Source organism: Anguilla rostrata, chromosome 16 (genome assembly GCF_018555375.3).
Source record: "Anguilla rostrata isolate EN2019 chromosome 16, ASM1855537v3, whole genome shotgun sequence".
NCBI classification, from domain to species: Eukaryota; Metazoa; Chordata; class Actinopteri; order Anguilliformes; family Anguillidae; genus Anguilla; species Anguilla rostrata.
Window position 1 is genome coordinate 25,728,309 of NC_057948.1, and position 17,392 is coordinate 25,745,700.

At 42.5% G+C, this 17,392-nt stretch overlaps 1 protein-coding gene across 1 annotated transcript in view; it reads right to left on the minus strand.

Moving 5' to 3' along the window:
* The window catches only part of LOC135242036 (inhibitory synaptic factor 1-like), a 31,289-nt gene extending 22,360 nt beyond the window's left edge, over positions 1 to 8,929 (minus strand). The window contains exon 1 of the mRNA XM_064312912.1: positions 6,293 to 8,929. Within this exon, the coding sequence (XP_064168982.1) occupies positions 6,293 to 6,436 (144 nt within the window). The 5' untranslated portion in view covers positions 6,437 to 8,929. The remainder of the gene's footprint in view (positions 1 to 6,292) is intronic.
* Between the last annotated feature and the right edge of the window lie 8,463 nt (positions 8,930 to 17,392).

The following is a 17,392-nucleotide window of genomic DNA, read 5'->3' on the forward strand; positions in this document are numbered from 1 at the left end:
CAAACGGTTTTAATTTGGGGACACTTCTGCTGTTCACACAGATGGGCGACATGTTTATGCATGCTGAAGGGATGGCTTTGCTGAAGGAGCAGAAAACATCAAACGCAACTCATACTGTATGAATGAAGGTCTGAGTGTGAAAGGACTGACTGCTCAAACACACAATGATATCTTTATGTCCATTGATTACATTTTTTTTTAACTATGTGTTCCTACAAAAAAAAAAAAAAAAAGAAGTCAAGTGACTATACATGGATATCAGTCACCTTCTCTGCTGGTGTCTGAAATCTGCATGCAACTTGCACAAAAAATGGAAAGCCATGAGTCTGTTGGTGTTGAACCAGGTGGATGGCGACAGATGCAGCGATGTTACATTGGCACAGGATGTTGAGGTCATATCCATCTATGAGTGAATGGCTGAGGTCTATACCAGTGTTTCATGCTGTCCAGAGCTGCTCCAGAATCTTCTCAGGTACACAGGGGCTGTCCAAGCAAGACTGAATTAATGCACATTTAAACACAAACTGAACCCCTGACTTTCTTAATTAGACAGATTAGTAACAAATCAAATTAATCCAAGAGATTCCCATCATGCTGAAGGTCTTAGTCTTTGTTCTTGTGACAAACTAGTTTTCCTGAAATGTCAGTGCACAGATAATCAATGCTGGATCAAAACATCAAACTATTTTATGAAATGAAAGAGTCTTCCATCATTCTCAGTAGCAAAAACGGATTCAGCATTTGTTGATTGAATATATATATATTTTTTTTTTTAATTTTGTAAAAAAAATAAGTCATATGGAATGACTGCAGGCTGTTTAATTAAGACTTTGATATTTAGTGTTACCCTTTGGTTTCTCAGAGCAATCACATTATGAATCAGCCCAGTTTGTAACAATCCTATAATCACCTGACTGAATCAAAGGAATCCATCTATAAATAGCCAGTGAAAGCCAGACCCCTGCAATTTACCATCTGAGGGGTATGGAAGTGATGTTGCCCTTACACTGCACTCAGTTCAACAGTAAGGCTCATACATTTTCATGTCTGTTTTGTGGGCTTGTTCATTTGCTATTAAATATGTGTCAGTTTTGCTTAACTCTGTTAACATTGAATAATTGAATACTGAGCAATGCTAAGAGCCCACTCATGGATTATGAGGGGTGGGTGTTGGGGGGGCGCTGGTTGCAGGAGGCAATTCCAATTCCAATGGTCCTCGCTCACAGAGGCGCTCAAAAATATGGTGTGGTTACAGCAATTATGTAGAGATGGGGCGGCGTGGGGTGATGGGGCACAATGGCAGATCTTTTCATGGGGCCAAATATCCCTGACAGCCCACCTGTCCCTCCGGCAGACAGCAGATGCCATATTTCTCATCTACACACACCTACGACTTCTGTTGAACTAGCCTACACTCAAGCATGTTGACAACTAATCTCTGCAATTGTATCCAGCCTATTCACAGGTCATACAAGAAATAGGAAACCATTATCTTGTCCCTGCGAGCCCCACAGATACAGCTCTACGGAACATAATGTACTATAGCGAAATACAAAAATGCTACAATACCAGCGCACACAACGAAATGGGAAGTCAGCGGCAGTTAACAAAACAACCGGGCAGAGAGCTCCGTATTTTCATTGCTCTGCTCTTGGCTAAAAAGGCGAGCCCTCATTTATAATGATTAGGTGCTGTGTGCAAGGTGCAGAGAGTTGGGTTTGGGAGCTGAAAGGGTCTGCTAACCCAACACATTCTACAGCTGGGGCGTCAAATCTTATCCGAAATGGACACCCAGGTTCCAAGGGAATGACATGGTCATGCACAGTACACAGGGAATGATGTCATTTTAATGAAGCAGTTACTTCACAATCCTGCATGAAAATAAGCTCAGGGGAAGGGCGTGTCTGTTGCGGTTGTGTTCCTGAGTGCACACAGACTTCATGGTTTGAAAAAGAAAGCTGTTCCTAGGCATCTAATTGTTTGCTTCATTTAGCGGGTAGACTTCCTCAGGACACTCCTATAGTTTCTTAAATCCCAGTAAATCCACGCTCAAGAGGTCTGCCTAAGGTTACATAATTACACACACACACGGAGTATGCACACATGCACTGACATAGCCTCACTGACACACATTTATGGCAGGATAATGGTTTGCTCACAAACAATCCGCCATTACTGACAGGCAGTTGGCATACGTGTTCCAGCACATGATTGCTGATGAACAAGCAAAGCAGCTGAATTTTACATTGGCTTACAGTAGCCTTTATACCTTTGTTGCTATAACTTTGGTTTTGAATGGTTTCCACAGTCAATACATTTTATCTGAGAGCTGAATTGGGTTTGAACACAAAGTGGACATAGCCTTCCACATATTCTCATTATTGACCCTTAAAGAGTCCTACTCTCCTACAGCAACAGTTCTCTTATGATGGCTTAATTGCTTTCTGTGTATTACATGCAAATCATGCCCCCAAATCTTGGAAGCAAGAAGTATTACATTTTACATATTACATAGCAGGATACTTTCTGAAGCAATTACAGTTAGGATACAATAACTGAGCAACTGTCTGTTTATGAATGTATATGACCCTGAAACCTTATTGTATGCACAACATTTGTATGAGATCAGCCCTCCCAGCAAGGGAGACGCACAGCAGGGCTAGGGAAGATGAAGAGTGCAATATTATTATATTCATTACTCTCCAGTAGGAGACAGGAAGACGGATACGCGCTGTCCAGACGGGGTTTGCCGCGTCCCTCGACGGCCCGCGGTCGGGAGTGACGGACAGCGAGCGGATCTGCAGACGGAGCCCGAGCGAGCGTCGGAATCGGTTGATCTGCAGCTCGCCGGGCGTGAGCAGCGGCGCGGCCTAATCACTGAGCATCGCCGCGCTGCCTACGGCAACGCTCGGCGGCGTGCAGCATGTGTGCCGGGCCTGGATATGAAATAGATAAATAAGGGAAGAGAGGCAGAAGCCTTTGATTATGGCTTTGAGCCTCCCTGTGGCGTTCTCGGTGTCAAAGCCACATCCTTCTGTAGTGGGGCCTCGTGCGAAGGCCCCCCTGCTGAGCGCTGGTGCCTCAGTCCAGGCCCGAGCATAACAAGAGCATGAAAAGCCCTAAGCAGCACATGGCATTGTGGGAACTTGGCTCAGATTTATGTAGCTAATACTATGCTGAATTTGGATGTTTACCAATTTTATGGTTACATTTTGTCTGTGGTATGGTGCTGTGTTATTCTAAGATGGCCCAAGAGTGTTTTTTCTTTCTCTCTCGCTCCCTCTTTTTTCTTGTTTTGAGAATCTAAAAGTCATGGATCAGCAGTGATCCTTAATGAGGTCTCAGGTTTCTTGTAATGGGATAAATTAGGCTATTAGGGCACTGGCAGATTCACAGACATATGGTTTGTGCACCGCTTACTTTCACAGTGGTGAGATTCCTGGTGCTGCACACAAATCAGTGAAAACCAGCTTTTGAATATATTTCGGCTGTGTGAGCTCTGTAAGGCTTGGGTCCAAATGGCTGGAGGTCTAGTTAGCCTTGACTAACAGAAAAACAGTTAGACTTTAGAAAATATCATATTTATAATGCTATTTATAAAGCCAGCATGCAGTTCTAGTTGAGAGCATCAGGTAACTATCATTCACCCCAATGAGAAGGGTTATGTTACTAACGCAATCTTGTTTAGCCTCTTGTACTGAAAGTGGACATGTGTGTTTCTGTGTTGCCACACACTGATCTCTGAAAAGAGGGCTCTGTTCATTCAAATTATTGCTCTGCCTAGTTACATCCTGGTAAAGCTATTGCCTTCCTGCTGGGTACCTGCTGGGTCACTTGCCAAATAATTGTCCTTTTTTTCTATATAGAATGTGTAATCTACAGTGTAACATATTTATTTAAATTTCTGCTTTGCCTTTTGAAATTGGCCCTACACAGTCATCTGAAAAGTGAATTTAAGAAAGAAGGAATGATGAATGGATCAATAAATGGAAGACGCTGACGATGACGCATGGACGCATGCATGCATTGGAGCATTTTTACTTTGGTATTTGCTGTACAAATATATTGAGCGCCAGAATGAATGTCAGCTAGGAATCCCTGTGTTTGATGGCTGACAGCTGTGATGACTTATTCAATGTCATTTATTCTGCAACGAGCTGGAGCTGTCACCGCATGCTAACGTCCACTGCTCTCGCATCCAACAAGAGGGCAACACAGTGCAGAACTACAGCACGCATGTGCTCAATAGATGAGAGCATAACTTCTCTTTGCTTTTGCCGTCGATGTTCCTTCGTTTTTGTTTTTTACTTATTTATTTTTGCTCGCGTAAAAAAAATGTTTGCCGTTTATGGAAAACGGGAGTGGGGTGACAACTCATGAACAGAAAGCAGAACATCGGGGACGGGCAGAGACAGGGAGCGGGCCGGTGCCATGTGGAGTGAGGGCTCCCAGCGGATGTGAGCTCTGACTGCTCGGGGCCGCGGAGAGCTAGTTTAAACTCTCACTGCACTGAGCACTGAGCTGAGCACCGCTCCCAATGGTCTCAGGAGATAATCCCTCTGTATCTCTGCCATCCCACAGTAATCATCCACTCTCTAAGATATCAGAAACATTCTCAAATGATGTCACTCATCCTGGACTGCAGCCGAGCCAGAAATGTGGCTGTGCAACGTAGCACATTAATGCATTTTCTGTGATTATGCTGAATATCCTGAAATTGAAATAAAATTAGATATGATATAAAATACAGGCTTCTGCTGCTGCTGCTGCTACTACTACTACTACGACTACTGCTACTATAGAAATACAACCACCACCACCATTGCAACTATTATTACAACTGCCATCAAAGGATATAAGAGTTACCAAAAGTGATTTCTGGGACAGCAGACATTAGAAGAGATCATATTTATAATGCCGTTCTAGTTGAGAGCATCATGTAATTGTCATTCACTGGCTTTACTCAGCAGCACATTGAGGTTGCAGCCTAGCATGTGACCTTGACCCCGTGTGGGTAAATAAAGTAGCGGACAGGAAGAGCTGGGGAGGGGCTCAGCAGCATCGGCATGAGTTACGGACATCCAACTCCCCCCCCCCCCCCCATCAGTGCCTGGGGTCCTCCCCCTGTGGGTTTCTCTGGAGGCGCGGGATGGCTCCTGGAAGCCTGTAGCTCCTTGATTGGGTAGAGGGATGCTGCTGGTGACATACAGAAGCCCACAGTGGTCGCTGGGGTTTAATTACAGCTGCTTTTGATGTGTTCATCATTTTTAAGGGCCGTACAAGAGGTATTAACAGGGAGAGGCAGAATGCTGCAAAGGGGGAGAGACTGAGCCCCTTTGACTGAGAGGCAAGACCGTGGGATTATCTTTACAGACATGCACGCAGACACACACATGCACCACCCACTCACTCGTGCCTGTTACAGCAGTTTCCTCCACGCCAGTAACTAAAGAAGCAAACTCTGAACCAGGAAGCTGCGATATTTGCACACATGACCTTTTCTATAACATTTGCACATCACATAGATGTTGGGAGTATATGTCAGAAAGGTCTTGTAAAAACCTCCTACAATCACTGATGTGATAAAAGATATTTTTACACCCCTCCCCCACTGCGATCTCCAGCGCTCAAAGCGGACTGGGTGAAGTGGCCAACCAGTAAAGGCCTGCTGCCCAACAGTCTGGACGACCCTCAGACCATGAACCTCTTTGACAGCCAGGATAATCCTACACCCTTGTCTTAGTTAAGCATATACAGCTCCCCTGGCTTCCAGAACAATACAAACACACACCATGCTAACGCTAGTCTTATGTCTCTGACTAAAACAGCTTTGTCTTGTTACCATGGCAGTATTGAACATACAGTGCAAATCCATCTGATAGCAAGCTGGTTATATAACCACGGCAACACTAAGTCCTGCTTCCCTCTTAAGCAAAACCTCTGTATTTTTTTAATTATTATTTTTAGCTAGATTGGCTTTCCCTGTGGCAAAGCATTTCAACACAGATCGACTCCATTTGCATATGATCAGCAGTTGTGTGCATGCCTTTAAGTACAAAATTGTATTAAATAGTTTGCTCCTTATACTTCCATAGGCAGATGGCAAGGATTGATTACACCTACATCCTCAATCCATAAGCACTATAGCACCTCCAAAACAACCCTGCTATACTACTCTTTTAGGGTAATCTTTTGAGGGCAAACCCTAACCCCAACCCCCCCCCCCCTGCTTTCAAGCCCATGAACTCGATCACATGTGGCTAAAAAAGGTTTGTTAGACTGTGTGCCTCACCTCCCGAAGCTCCTTGGCCACATCCTTGAGCTCAGTGAGAATTCCTTCCAGCTTGTCAATCACCATCTTCATGTGGCTGCGGATTCGTTCTCTCTGGCTGGGGGTCTCAGAGATATCCTGGACCGGAGCTGCACTGTGGGACATCCTTCACAGGGTGACGTGGGGCCAAGGGGCGGCACGCTGTGGTCGGGGGGGAGCCGATTCGGGGTCCATGTCTCTGGCCACCAAGAGCCACGGTACTACTGATCCCAACAGGAGCCCCGGGGATGCAGGGAGATCTCAACATCTTAAAAGCACCTGGGCAGCCAAAAGAGCTCGTCTTGCCTGCGTAGTTGCGTGTATTACTCGTGTAGATCCATGGGTTTTCACCAGTGAAACAAATTATATGTAGAAAAAAACAACAAAGCAATGAGAACAAACAACTCTAGACCAGGCTCATTAAAACAGAAAATAAAAAGCAGAAATTAAGAAAAACCGTGTATGATAAAGTGATGAAACAGATGGCCCTCTCATCACTGCGAGTGTGTGTGTGTATGTGTTTGTGTCTGTGTGTGTGTGTGTGTGTATGTGTGTGCGTGCGTGTTTGTGTGTGCGTCTGTGTGTCTGGAGATTTACAGCAGAGGCACTAGTCTACTTTGAAATTGTCATTTTCCATGTCATCTTTGCCCTTAAAATCAATTTTAAGTAATTATTTTTAAAAGTAAGAAGAACATCATTTGTTGACAGGCACAAGCTTTTCATGATGGCCTGTCCAAAAGAAATAAAATATCCATGTCTAATAGAAAAATAGAGATCCCAGCAGTAACTCAATTGTTTGACTGGATTTGTTTTACATTGTTTGTCTTCAGGGTAAGCTTTTCCATCGACATACGCAAAAAAAAAAACAAATGTAAAAAAAAATGTAATGAATTCAGAAGATGCTACACGTAGTGCCACACATCCTGCTCCTGTTCCTTCAGATCTGATTAAAAATGGAGTGATCTCCAAAAGGACCACATGAAAAGCTGTTTCTGCACATGATCATTTCTTCTGGGACATCTGAAACGTGTCCTTCATTTCTCACTCAGAGAGGAGGGACAGTGGAAGGGGGTAACAAGGAATCAACACTATCAGCACTGCAGCTTTTACAGCCAAGAAAAAGAAGAGACCAAATTCTGAAGAATGGTGGAGACTCTGAGACTCGTCTTTGACATTTGCTGCAAAGATGAGCAAAATATTAAGGAAAACAGGAAAGGGGAAGTGAAGGACCCCAGAGCCCAGGACGACAGAGACCTGATTGTCCTCACCGTTTCTGTCGCCCACCTCTCTCATGTTTGTTCAGAGCTCCCAATCCATCTCCTCGCATATGTCCAAAGAGCCTACGCCAAAACCAGGGCAGCAGGACAAATAAATACAAGCTTAAATAAAAACACAAATTAATTAATAAACTCCTTCAGCTGTTGCTAAGGGACTCCAGTGAGCGTGGTCTTGCTGTGTTACTGAACGCAGCTTTCCCTAAGGATGTAGTTAGAGGCTTTTCACAAAACAAAAAGCCAATGGCAATCCAGTTGAAGGAGGTAAATCCAGTATGCGTTTCTCCCCCGAGAGACAGGTCTCAGCGGCACAGAGGGGAAGTGATGAATCCGGGCAGAATCCAGGGCGATACTGTCGGAGAGAATCCTGTGTGACACACGGGGAGACTCAAAAGCAACTGCTTTCTTCCTCTTTTTTTCTGTGAGAGAGTGAGAGAGAGAGAGAGAGAGACAGAGAGAGAAAGCAAGAGCGAGAGAGAGAGAGAGAGAGAGATGCAGTGTGCTGCAGTGCTGGGACTTAAAGCTTTAGCTCCGGTAAAAATGCATATCTTCCTGTAGTGACGCTTCAGTTCCCTGTGTGTCCCATGCACACGCACTTCTTCAGATCAGCAGTCGCGTTCAGTGCTCGCGTTCAGTGCTCGTGTCCCCGGCTCCTGAGCGCTCGGCTTTGCAGACGGCAGCAGCCAAGCCGTACGCAATCCGCCAGCACCGACGCAGCCTCTGTCACTGGATCCTTCAGAAATGCGCACACACAGACGCACAAACTCACACTCCTCCCGCGCTCTCTCCCTTTCACTCACTGTCTGTTCACACAGAACTGCTTCACTGTGTGCGTGCGTGCGTGTGTGTGTGTGTGTGTGAGAGAGTCTGAGTGAGAGAGAGAGAAAGAGAGAGAGAATTAAGTATTGGAGCTCAGTGGAATGAGAACACGTGAGAGATTGAGGATGTGAATGTGAAGGTTTCGGGGATGTGGTGGGAGGAGATGACAGCAGCTAGTCGTCACACACAGAAAACACTGAATGAAAGGATGGGAGAAGGGCAAGAAACGAAGACAGAAAGACTAAACTAAAGCTGAATCCTACTAGCACAGCTGATTCCCACTCTCTCCCTTCACAGTGGTACAGGAGAGATGCTCCCCCCTCCTCAGCAGGGATGTCGGTCTCTGAAAGAGCGCAGTTAGCAGAGAGACAGGGGGGGAAAAAAAAGATGTGGAATGCGCTCAGTGGTGCCGTCCTGCTGGTGTGTCTGTCCTTTACCCCAGTCCCCTCCTCTCTGCCCGCACACCCCAGTGTGTTCTTTCCGAGTGCCGGATGATGGAAGGGTGTTAGCGGAGTTATGGGGGCTCTGTGCTTTAGCGCTCGGCGCTGGGCTGCACTGTGGAGGAGGGGCCTGGCTGCTTAAAGGCACAGCGCCTCAGAAACGCTGCTCCCCAGCACTGTCCCCTCCCAGACAGGAAGCCTGTGCTGTATAATATGAAATCCAAAACAGAAAGGATACGTTTTTTTCCCACAGCCAAACTATGGGATATAGGGTTCTCTCTATCTGTTAGCTGATGTTAGAATATTATGCAATATACTGTACATTCTAACATTTCTACTAAGAAACTGTGTAGAATGTTTGTAACTAGAAAAAGGTAAGGCATCTAATATAAAGAATGAAAGCAAATAAAACCTCTTAGTTTTTTTTTTTTTTTGGTGTCCTCTTTGGTCCTTTGTATTGGCTATGGATGACTGCATCGGACACATCAAATTCATTTTCAAGTCATTTTCAAGTATTTTCTTTGCTCTGGTTTTACAGTAGTTATCAGTGACAGTATGCTGTGACCATGCTGTTGACATGTATGGAAATAAATAAATTAATTAATTAATAAATAAATGATTGATGATTAAGTTTCATTTATAAAGTGTTTACCATAAACGCAAAGTATTAGAGCTTATAACTATGTGTCTCAGGTATAGTTCCATCTCACAAATAACCCCTTTGAAATTATTTACCAGAATGTGAAAGCAAATGCACAAGAAAAGTTTTTTTTTTTAATCAATAAATTAATATAAATTCCCAAATTTGATTGCAACTCTCTATCCCTTAAATGCAAAATCCACCAGCTTTTGGATGGTTCAGGGTTTTCTGCGTCATTGTTTGTTGAAATGTATACGAGGGTGGAGAGCCTGCAGTGAATCTAGATCATAGCTTGCCTTGAGGACTCGTCTGTGATCCTAATTGCCAGGGCCAATGCTGTACTGTGCCTACACAGCTAATTGGGGAAATGTTGTTGTATAAAGAATTCCCTTTTGTGGGTTTTCGTTTATTAATAAAACATCATGTATGGAATTTTTGAAAAAATAAAAATGATCCTAATTGGATTTGTACAACATGCAATATACAGCATGATTATGTTTCTCTTTGATTTTTTTGTTTGTTTGCAAATCACTGAATGTACAGCATTTGTCAGCCCTCTTCAACATTATTGGACTCATGTTTATTCTTGTGAAAGTTACCATTATTTTGGTTCATTAAATGTATGTGTAATGGCTATGTTTGCATACATATATGTATATACTTGCATACATGTATGTGTAAGGTGTGTGTGTGTGTGTGTGTGTGTGTGTGTGTGTGGGCATGCGTGTGCTTACCAATGCTATTTGTTGTAGAAGCTTATGAATTTTTTCATATACCTCTGTCTAGTTATAGGTATTACACCATAGTCTTTATATATGAGAAGTACAGCACTGTGCTCTAGGCTTGAGTCCTATGTAGATTTTAGTAAATTTTCTATGTCCATGGATAATCAGTAAACAAACATTATGGCATACAGTATAAGCTATGCAAAAATTTAAAAAAAGGGAAAATGGCATTATCCAAATTTACCAATGCACATTAGATGAGAAACTTGATAAGGTAATGCACGTGCCCGCAACATTAGATGTCACCAGAAGAGTGCCTGAGAGAGAGTTGGAGGACAATGGCAGGACGATGCTACTGCAGCCATAATCCACCCCCACTCACGCGCCGCCCAACGCTCCCCTGTCAACGAACCCGATCGTTTGCCTGCCCTTGACCGCGTTAAAGCGTCACAGTTTGTGTACTCAAGCGTACGTGCGGACAGGCGAGGCTTGATTCGCCGTGAACAGTTGTGAAGGGTTTTGAATAAATTACTGATAACAGCAGTAGGCAAAAGTGCTTAACAGCATTTTATCCCCCTGATAAGAAATCAGACTCCTGGACCTAGTGCTGGCCCTAGCCTTTGAGGGGCCCCAAGCAGGATTTTATTTGGGGGCAACCCCATTCCACCCACTAAATAATATACATGTTTTGGAATAATTTGAGGGCCCCTCGGCAGTCACAGGGCCCTAAGCAGTCACTTATGACACACATTGGTTTGGGCTGGCTCCGTCGGGATCAGAAGCTGCACATGTCCATGAGATGCTCTCATTGAAAATCAGTTGCATTACATGTTTCTTCCTCCATCATATCTATTTTTAATGGGGAGGTCATCCAGGCTAGCAGTTTTTACTAGGGCTCTGGAGAGAGTCCAGAGAAATATTGGTTCCACTTCATACCATTTCTACCTGGGATTTATTGTGCCTGCCTCTTTATGGAGAGTTTATACGACGCTATATATTTCTTTTTCTATATGAACTCATATTATAAGAGGAAATTGCCCCATTAATGTGGACACATAATGTTGTCGCCGCTGTGGTTTATTTGCGTCATAGTGTTTATGTAGTTTTGAGTAATCATACATAGGATATCTGAATCTATGAGACTCAAGGATGCTTTTATCACTGTATTATCATGGCATTATTCTTCATCCAATGTATCCACAATAACCTGGGAAGCTTTGGATTTATTTTTCTAATAAACTGAGGAAAATGAACTTGAGAAATCAATACAGGTAGCCTATTGATTCTCTTCACAGCTGTCAGTTATGTCAAAATGGATGCTGGGATTCAGGAATTTGATAGATAGGTGTGTTAGGACACATCCAGGTCTGACGTTCAAAGGATCATTGAGAGACATTTGCTCTGGAATAGCACTGACATTATGATGATAACAGAACAGGTTCAAACAAAATGAAACAAACAAAAAAAAAATACCTTGCTGATTACCTAATAAAGATTATTCAGAAATTTTCCAGAGTGTGATTCCATAGTTTTCCCACAGTGAGGCACTGTAGCATGGGCATGGCAGTAACAACAAAAAAAGCATACTTTACATCTAGAAATGAAATGAAATCATATTGTACATAATAGTATGAGGAAAGGAAAAGTCAACCTGGATTAGTATGAAGTTTTGAGTGTGTGCAGATCATTGGAAGGAGTCATCATTGCCACCATCATTGGAGTAATTAAACAGCATGAGCTTCATCTGAATAATTAATGACCTGCTATATTCTGCCGCATTTGAAAACAGATTGGGAGAACTGCATATACTGGGAATGTCTGCACTAACACTGCAAACAATATTTCAGTTTGCAAGTACATCATGTTCCTTGGTCCCAATGCATTAGGCACATTGCAACTATGAATTCTCATCTCTTTAAATAAATAGCACATGATACATGGACTCCCTTGCATCAATTAGTGGAAAAGTATCTCCAAACTGCCATTCATGAGGCCCAGTTTTTAATGAGATGGTTACTCGATTAAACGTTTCTATGACCTCAGTATCTCTGTTTATTGATGGTACTGTAGTAGCCCCTTTTCAGTTCATGGCTGTGTTAGTTTCTTCTTATGCACACGGCAGAGCAAAGGTATATTAGGCAATATGCTTCTTCAAATAGTCAAGGCCAGGACAGGGCATGCTACTGCCTTCTACATGGATGGCACAGATTCACGGGTGACGCACTCAAGGGTTATTGCAATCCTCCTGACCTCTCAGAGTAGCCAAGGTTCAATCTATACGAGCACACTGTCATATAATTATATCCAGGTGTGCACCTCTTCTGACCTTTTGATATTTTGCTGGCTGTGTGCAAATGATTGCCCTTGTTCTTCCATCTCTCCATTTTTTGTGAAGACGAGCAGGGTGCGGACGGGAAGCTGGAAATGCCATGTGATGGATCATGCCTGAGTCTGAAGCCAGGGTCTACTCTCTCCAGACAAGATGCATCCATCTTAAGAGGAGTTAAATATGGAAGGCTTTTCTCTGTAGTTGTTTGTGCTCCAGCCTCTTTTGTATGGAACGGGAATATACTTTATGAGGAGATATTGATCTGCATTTACGGAGGAGAGTACTTTGTTGGGTGTGGTTGTGTTGGTGCTCTGTAGCACGTCACTGTCTTTGTGACCAAGCCCTGTGCGTATGCATTTCCTATTGATCTCTTCCCCCCTCCCCTCTTTCTCCCCCTCTCTCTGAATCCTCTTCATGTTCTCCACCTAATTTGTCTTCCATCTCTATCCCCCTTTACTTTCCGGACTGGCTTTCCCCCCCATCTCCGGTTTCTCCTTGCACAATGCTAATTAGCACCCACTCCCTCCCTTTAACACCCAACCATTGCCTCAGTTGCTAAAGTATATTTGGGACTGTTTGCCAAGAGCTATAAACAAGTGTAATAGAATTGCAGAGAGGTTAGCCAGGATAGCCGACTGTGCATTTCTGATCACGCCCGCCTTCTCACCAGAGTACTAACGAGCTGGGCCACTTCATTGCGAATTCAAAGAGAGTCTTGTCAATGTAGGTCATCTCCACACCAGTCAGCTAGTTCTTCCCTTCCTCTTTCACTCGCTTGTCTTCCTGAGCGTTCATTATCCCTGTGACTTTTTCATTCCCTTTGGTGACTTTGCTGAAAAGCACACCTGCATCCGGTGATGTGGCATCCCAGCCATCTCTTTGAATTTCTGTGTTGCTTTGTGTGTGGGTTTTCATGGGTGCACTCACTTGTTACCCAGAGAAAATATTGGGAATTTCATATAATTTAAAATTTAAAACTGGAATATAACAACTGTCTTTCTAGGACAAAAGGTGTGTAAGCAACCCAAAGAAAACTGTTCAGATGGCCACTCGCAGCCTACAAGATTTCACAAAGAGTTTGAAATCCTTACAAGCATTTTTTTCAATTTATTCAAAGAATAAAGAAAAAAACATTTCTCCCATTTTCACTGTAATTTGGAAGGGCCAATTGCAACTGTTGACCTGTCCTACCACTGCCACACCTGCAGGACTTGTTGCTATGGCTGGCACTGGATTCAGGCCACAGGACACACTGCTACAATCTGCACAAGAGGTTCAAGCAGAACTGCCATCATAAAAATAAAAAAAAAGATATCTTTAAAAATTTAAAACATTTCAGAATCTAAATATTTTAAGCTGGGTTCAAAAGGCTTATTGACATGTGCTTTGTATAAAGAGAAGTGCTAGTGCAGGACAAGAAATGCTTTTTCAGGCATAATGGATGAGTAGGACATAAATATTAGACGTTATTAAACATGAATCCATGGCTCTTTAAGCAGTTTGGATCTCTCTTTGAATGAGTCCCTATGTGGCCATGACACTTACTGGGGAATACATTAAATGTTTATGAATCAGTGATTTCTTATTTGATTATGATTAGAAGGCTTGATCTACAGTCTCAGTGGTATGTGCCTTGACTGGATCAGCAATGTAACTCGCTTCCTTCACCAAACTTGTCAGCAGGCATGTGTTGCTGCTACACGACTCATTTCTTCGGCACACAATGTACTGTGCACATTTTTTCCATCTATTGCTGTTCCTCGAGCTTTAGACCCCATTGATTATATCAGTGTTCTTATATGCCTGTGTTGATTATATATATTTTTTTTTTGTTTGCGTGTTATATTTGACATAAGAAAATCAGTGGAAGATGTTTCTGAAGTCATTGATTCATCTCAATTTTCTTGAAAATAAACTATGTATTTGCACTACAATATTTTCCATTAAATTGATGCGGACAACAACATGCAGGCAGAGCCTCCATTTGCTTTTCATCACTCAGGTATTCTCAATGTCACACGAATGTCTACATGAAAGTATCCATTTCCATGATTTGGAGCAGAAATGAGCCTAATTTGAATGTCATTTTTCCATTTGCGCAAACACGTTCCACCAGCACACTGGATGTGGTTTTCAGGGACTGCAGTGTTGTTTAATTCCTCAAGAGAATTACTTTATTCAGATATTCATGGATTCTGAAACACAAGGTATGCTTTGAAAGCAATGGGAAAGATTACAAGAGTAGAGGACTGATCTACGCCCCCCCCCCCCCCCCCCAAAAAAAAAAAGGTGGGCATGGGCTACATGCAGGATTTGCACACTTGATATCTGTACTGTAGGATCAGTTTGCAGGATCAGTTAGGTTCAGATTTTTCCAATACAATGTAGATAGTGCCAGAGAACCAATGCCCTTGAAAATGAGACCTCTATTTTGGGCTATGGCAGTTTAATTTCTTCATTCTAAGATCTCAGATCCACACACAACACACCGATGTGCCTGTACTGCAGGGGAGCAGCATGGTTGACAATGCATATGTCTACAAGTCCTCCTGACCACTAGCATTATACTGCATTAAATAATCATAAACATAGACAGTTTGACAGACATACCATAAACATTTTTTATTGGCAGTGAAAGCCTTTTGTACAAAAATGAATATATGTACAAAATGTACCTGATAACAGGACCTGGAGCAAAATATATCGGAGAGCACACTTGTCCATACGTGTGTGAAAAATAAGATAGAGAGAATGGAGAGATCGAGAAAAGGAGAAAGAACGAGTGAGGGAGAGGAAGTATAAGCGTTTTCATTACATAGGACGGCTGAAGGCTGCCTATGATGACTCATAAACGCGTCAAGGCCACAGTAGTCAGGAAAATCAATCAGAGCGGAGGAGAGAATAGAGCCGTCCACGGCTGCGCAAACAGCCGGCCCCGGTGCTGCCGGCCCAGATCCCAGGGCTGTCCGCACATCTTTCACAGGCGGCAGGCAGCATGCGGCTGTGTCAAACAGCCCGGACCAAGAGATCTTACTGTCCGCTTCCCGCTCACGCACTGCCCTCCTACCAGCACCTGCCAGGGATATCTGGGGCTTAAAAGTGACTGAGCTCCTAGCTGCCGTGCCATAAATTGAACAGCGTTTCCATAGACCATAGACTGGTGTGTTAACTGGGAGCCACAAGGGGGCTCTAACATTCAGACTGCATTCAGCAACTGAAAATCAGAGGAGGGTTGAATGGGGATTTGGTTTTTTGACGTTAGTCCTTACTCCGTTTTAAATCAGGAGTAAAATACACAGGAGCCAACTCTTAAAGAATTATTCGCCATCCCTCCTAGGACTACTCTAGCCCTGCAGCACTGAAATGAGGCCGCCCTCACGGCACCGATTGTGCCACTGTTGCTTCATTCACACAGAGACTCTGCAAGCACAGACCACGTCCAGACAGCAGCACACAGTAGTCATATTCAGATTATCATTCGACCGTGTATATTAATTCAATCAGAATTGCTGAGGCTCACTGTATGTACTACAACAACCGTATTGGGTTTTTTTCAGATATAATGAAAACAGACTTTCTTAGTCTGAAGAAAAGACTTGATGGTCTGAAACTTGATGTCATTAAACAATCTCACTTTCCATTTGAGGGTTTTGTCAAAGATTGTCAGAAAAAATATTCTGACAGCTTTGACAAATTAAAATACAGACATTTACACATCAGAAAATTAGAAACAATTATGTTAAGAACAATCACAACCTGGAACCAACTTTATATATTTGAATATATACAGATATATACACAACAGTGTAGGAATCATTCAGATACTGAGGTAGACTCCATACACACTATTACGAAAATACCTCAAAGAGAGAAACTCCCTGATTTACTCTTCTGAATCCTTATAATTTCCACTCTTGACATTTCAACTGAAGTTTATAGTTAGTTATTCAAGGGTATGAATTAGGAAAATGTTTCAATGAGTAATTTTGGCTTCAAATCAATAAATCAAATGTTTGAAATTGTGATTTATAGGAACCACTTTATGTGGAGAAGTGACGGGTTAAAATGATTAAATTGAATATTCAGAAAAGCAATATTTGAAAATAATGTGGGTTATATTTTTCTTTAATTATATAGCATCCTCTATAATTTTAAGATAAACAAATAAAAGGAAATCATTGTACACCTCTATTTAACCTGAACTGAAAAACATGACAGTGAACTGCAGTTCAAAGTTAAGAGATGTATTGGTTTTAATTAATGCTGTAAGTTTAATTTGTTCTCCTGGGTGCCAAAAACAGAGGAAAGCATTCATTAAACACTATGCAGGAATATGCAAAGGAAGCATTGCTTGTTAGTTCCATAAATGATTTATTGGTGAAAACATCCTTGTTTTTGTTTGTAGAGTGTAGAGGGACATTTTAGAACAACATGGCATGCATAATTAATGAAAACATAGATCATGTTTAAGTGATATGATGAGGAAGCTCTGGGTTTGCCCAGTTTTGAGCAAACAATGCAGGGCAGGATTCTGAAGGAAGAAGGCATGCAAAATACATTGTCTGAGCAAGATGAAAAAGGGAGAGAAAAAAAAAAGATTTAATAATTGATATATGCTTTGAAAATAAGTTTGTTTCTGGAAGGAAAATTACAGATCTATTTAATGGTTGCATAATGTTGTGTTTTCGCCCAGGATAAGTGAATTCTTAAAAGCAGGCACAATTGTAAAAGCCAGAGTAATTGGTGTTATTGGTTGTAATGCATTTCAGAGCAAATATATGTGCAGTTTCTAAACACATAAAAGAAAGTGGTTTCAAGGAAACTAGGAAAAAAAATTAAATATGTAAGGGAGCAG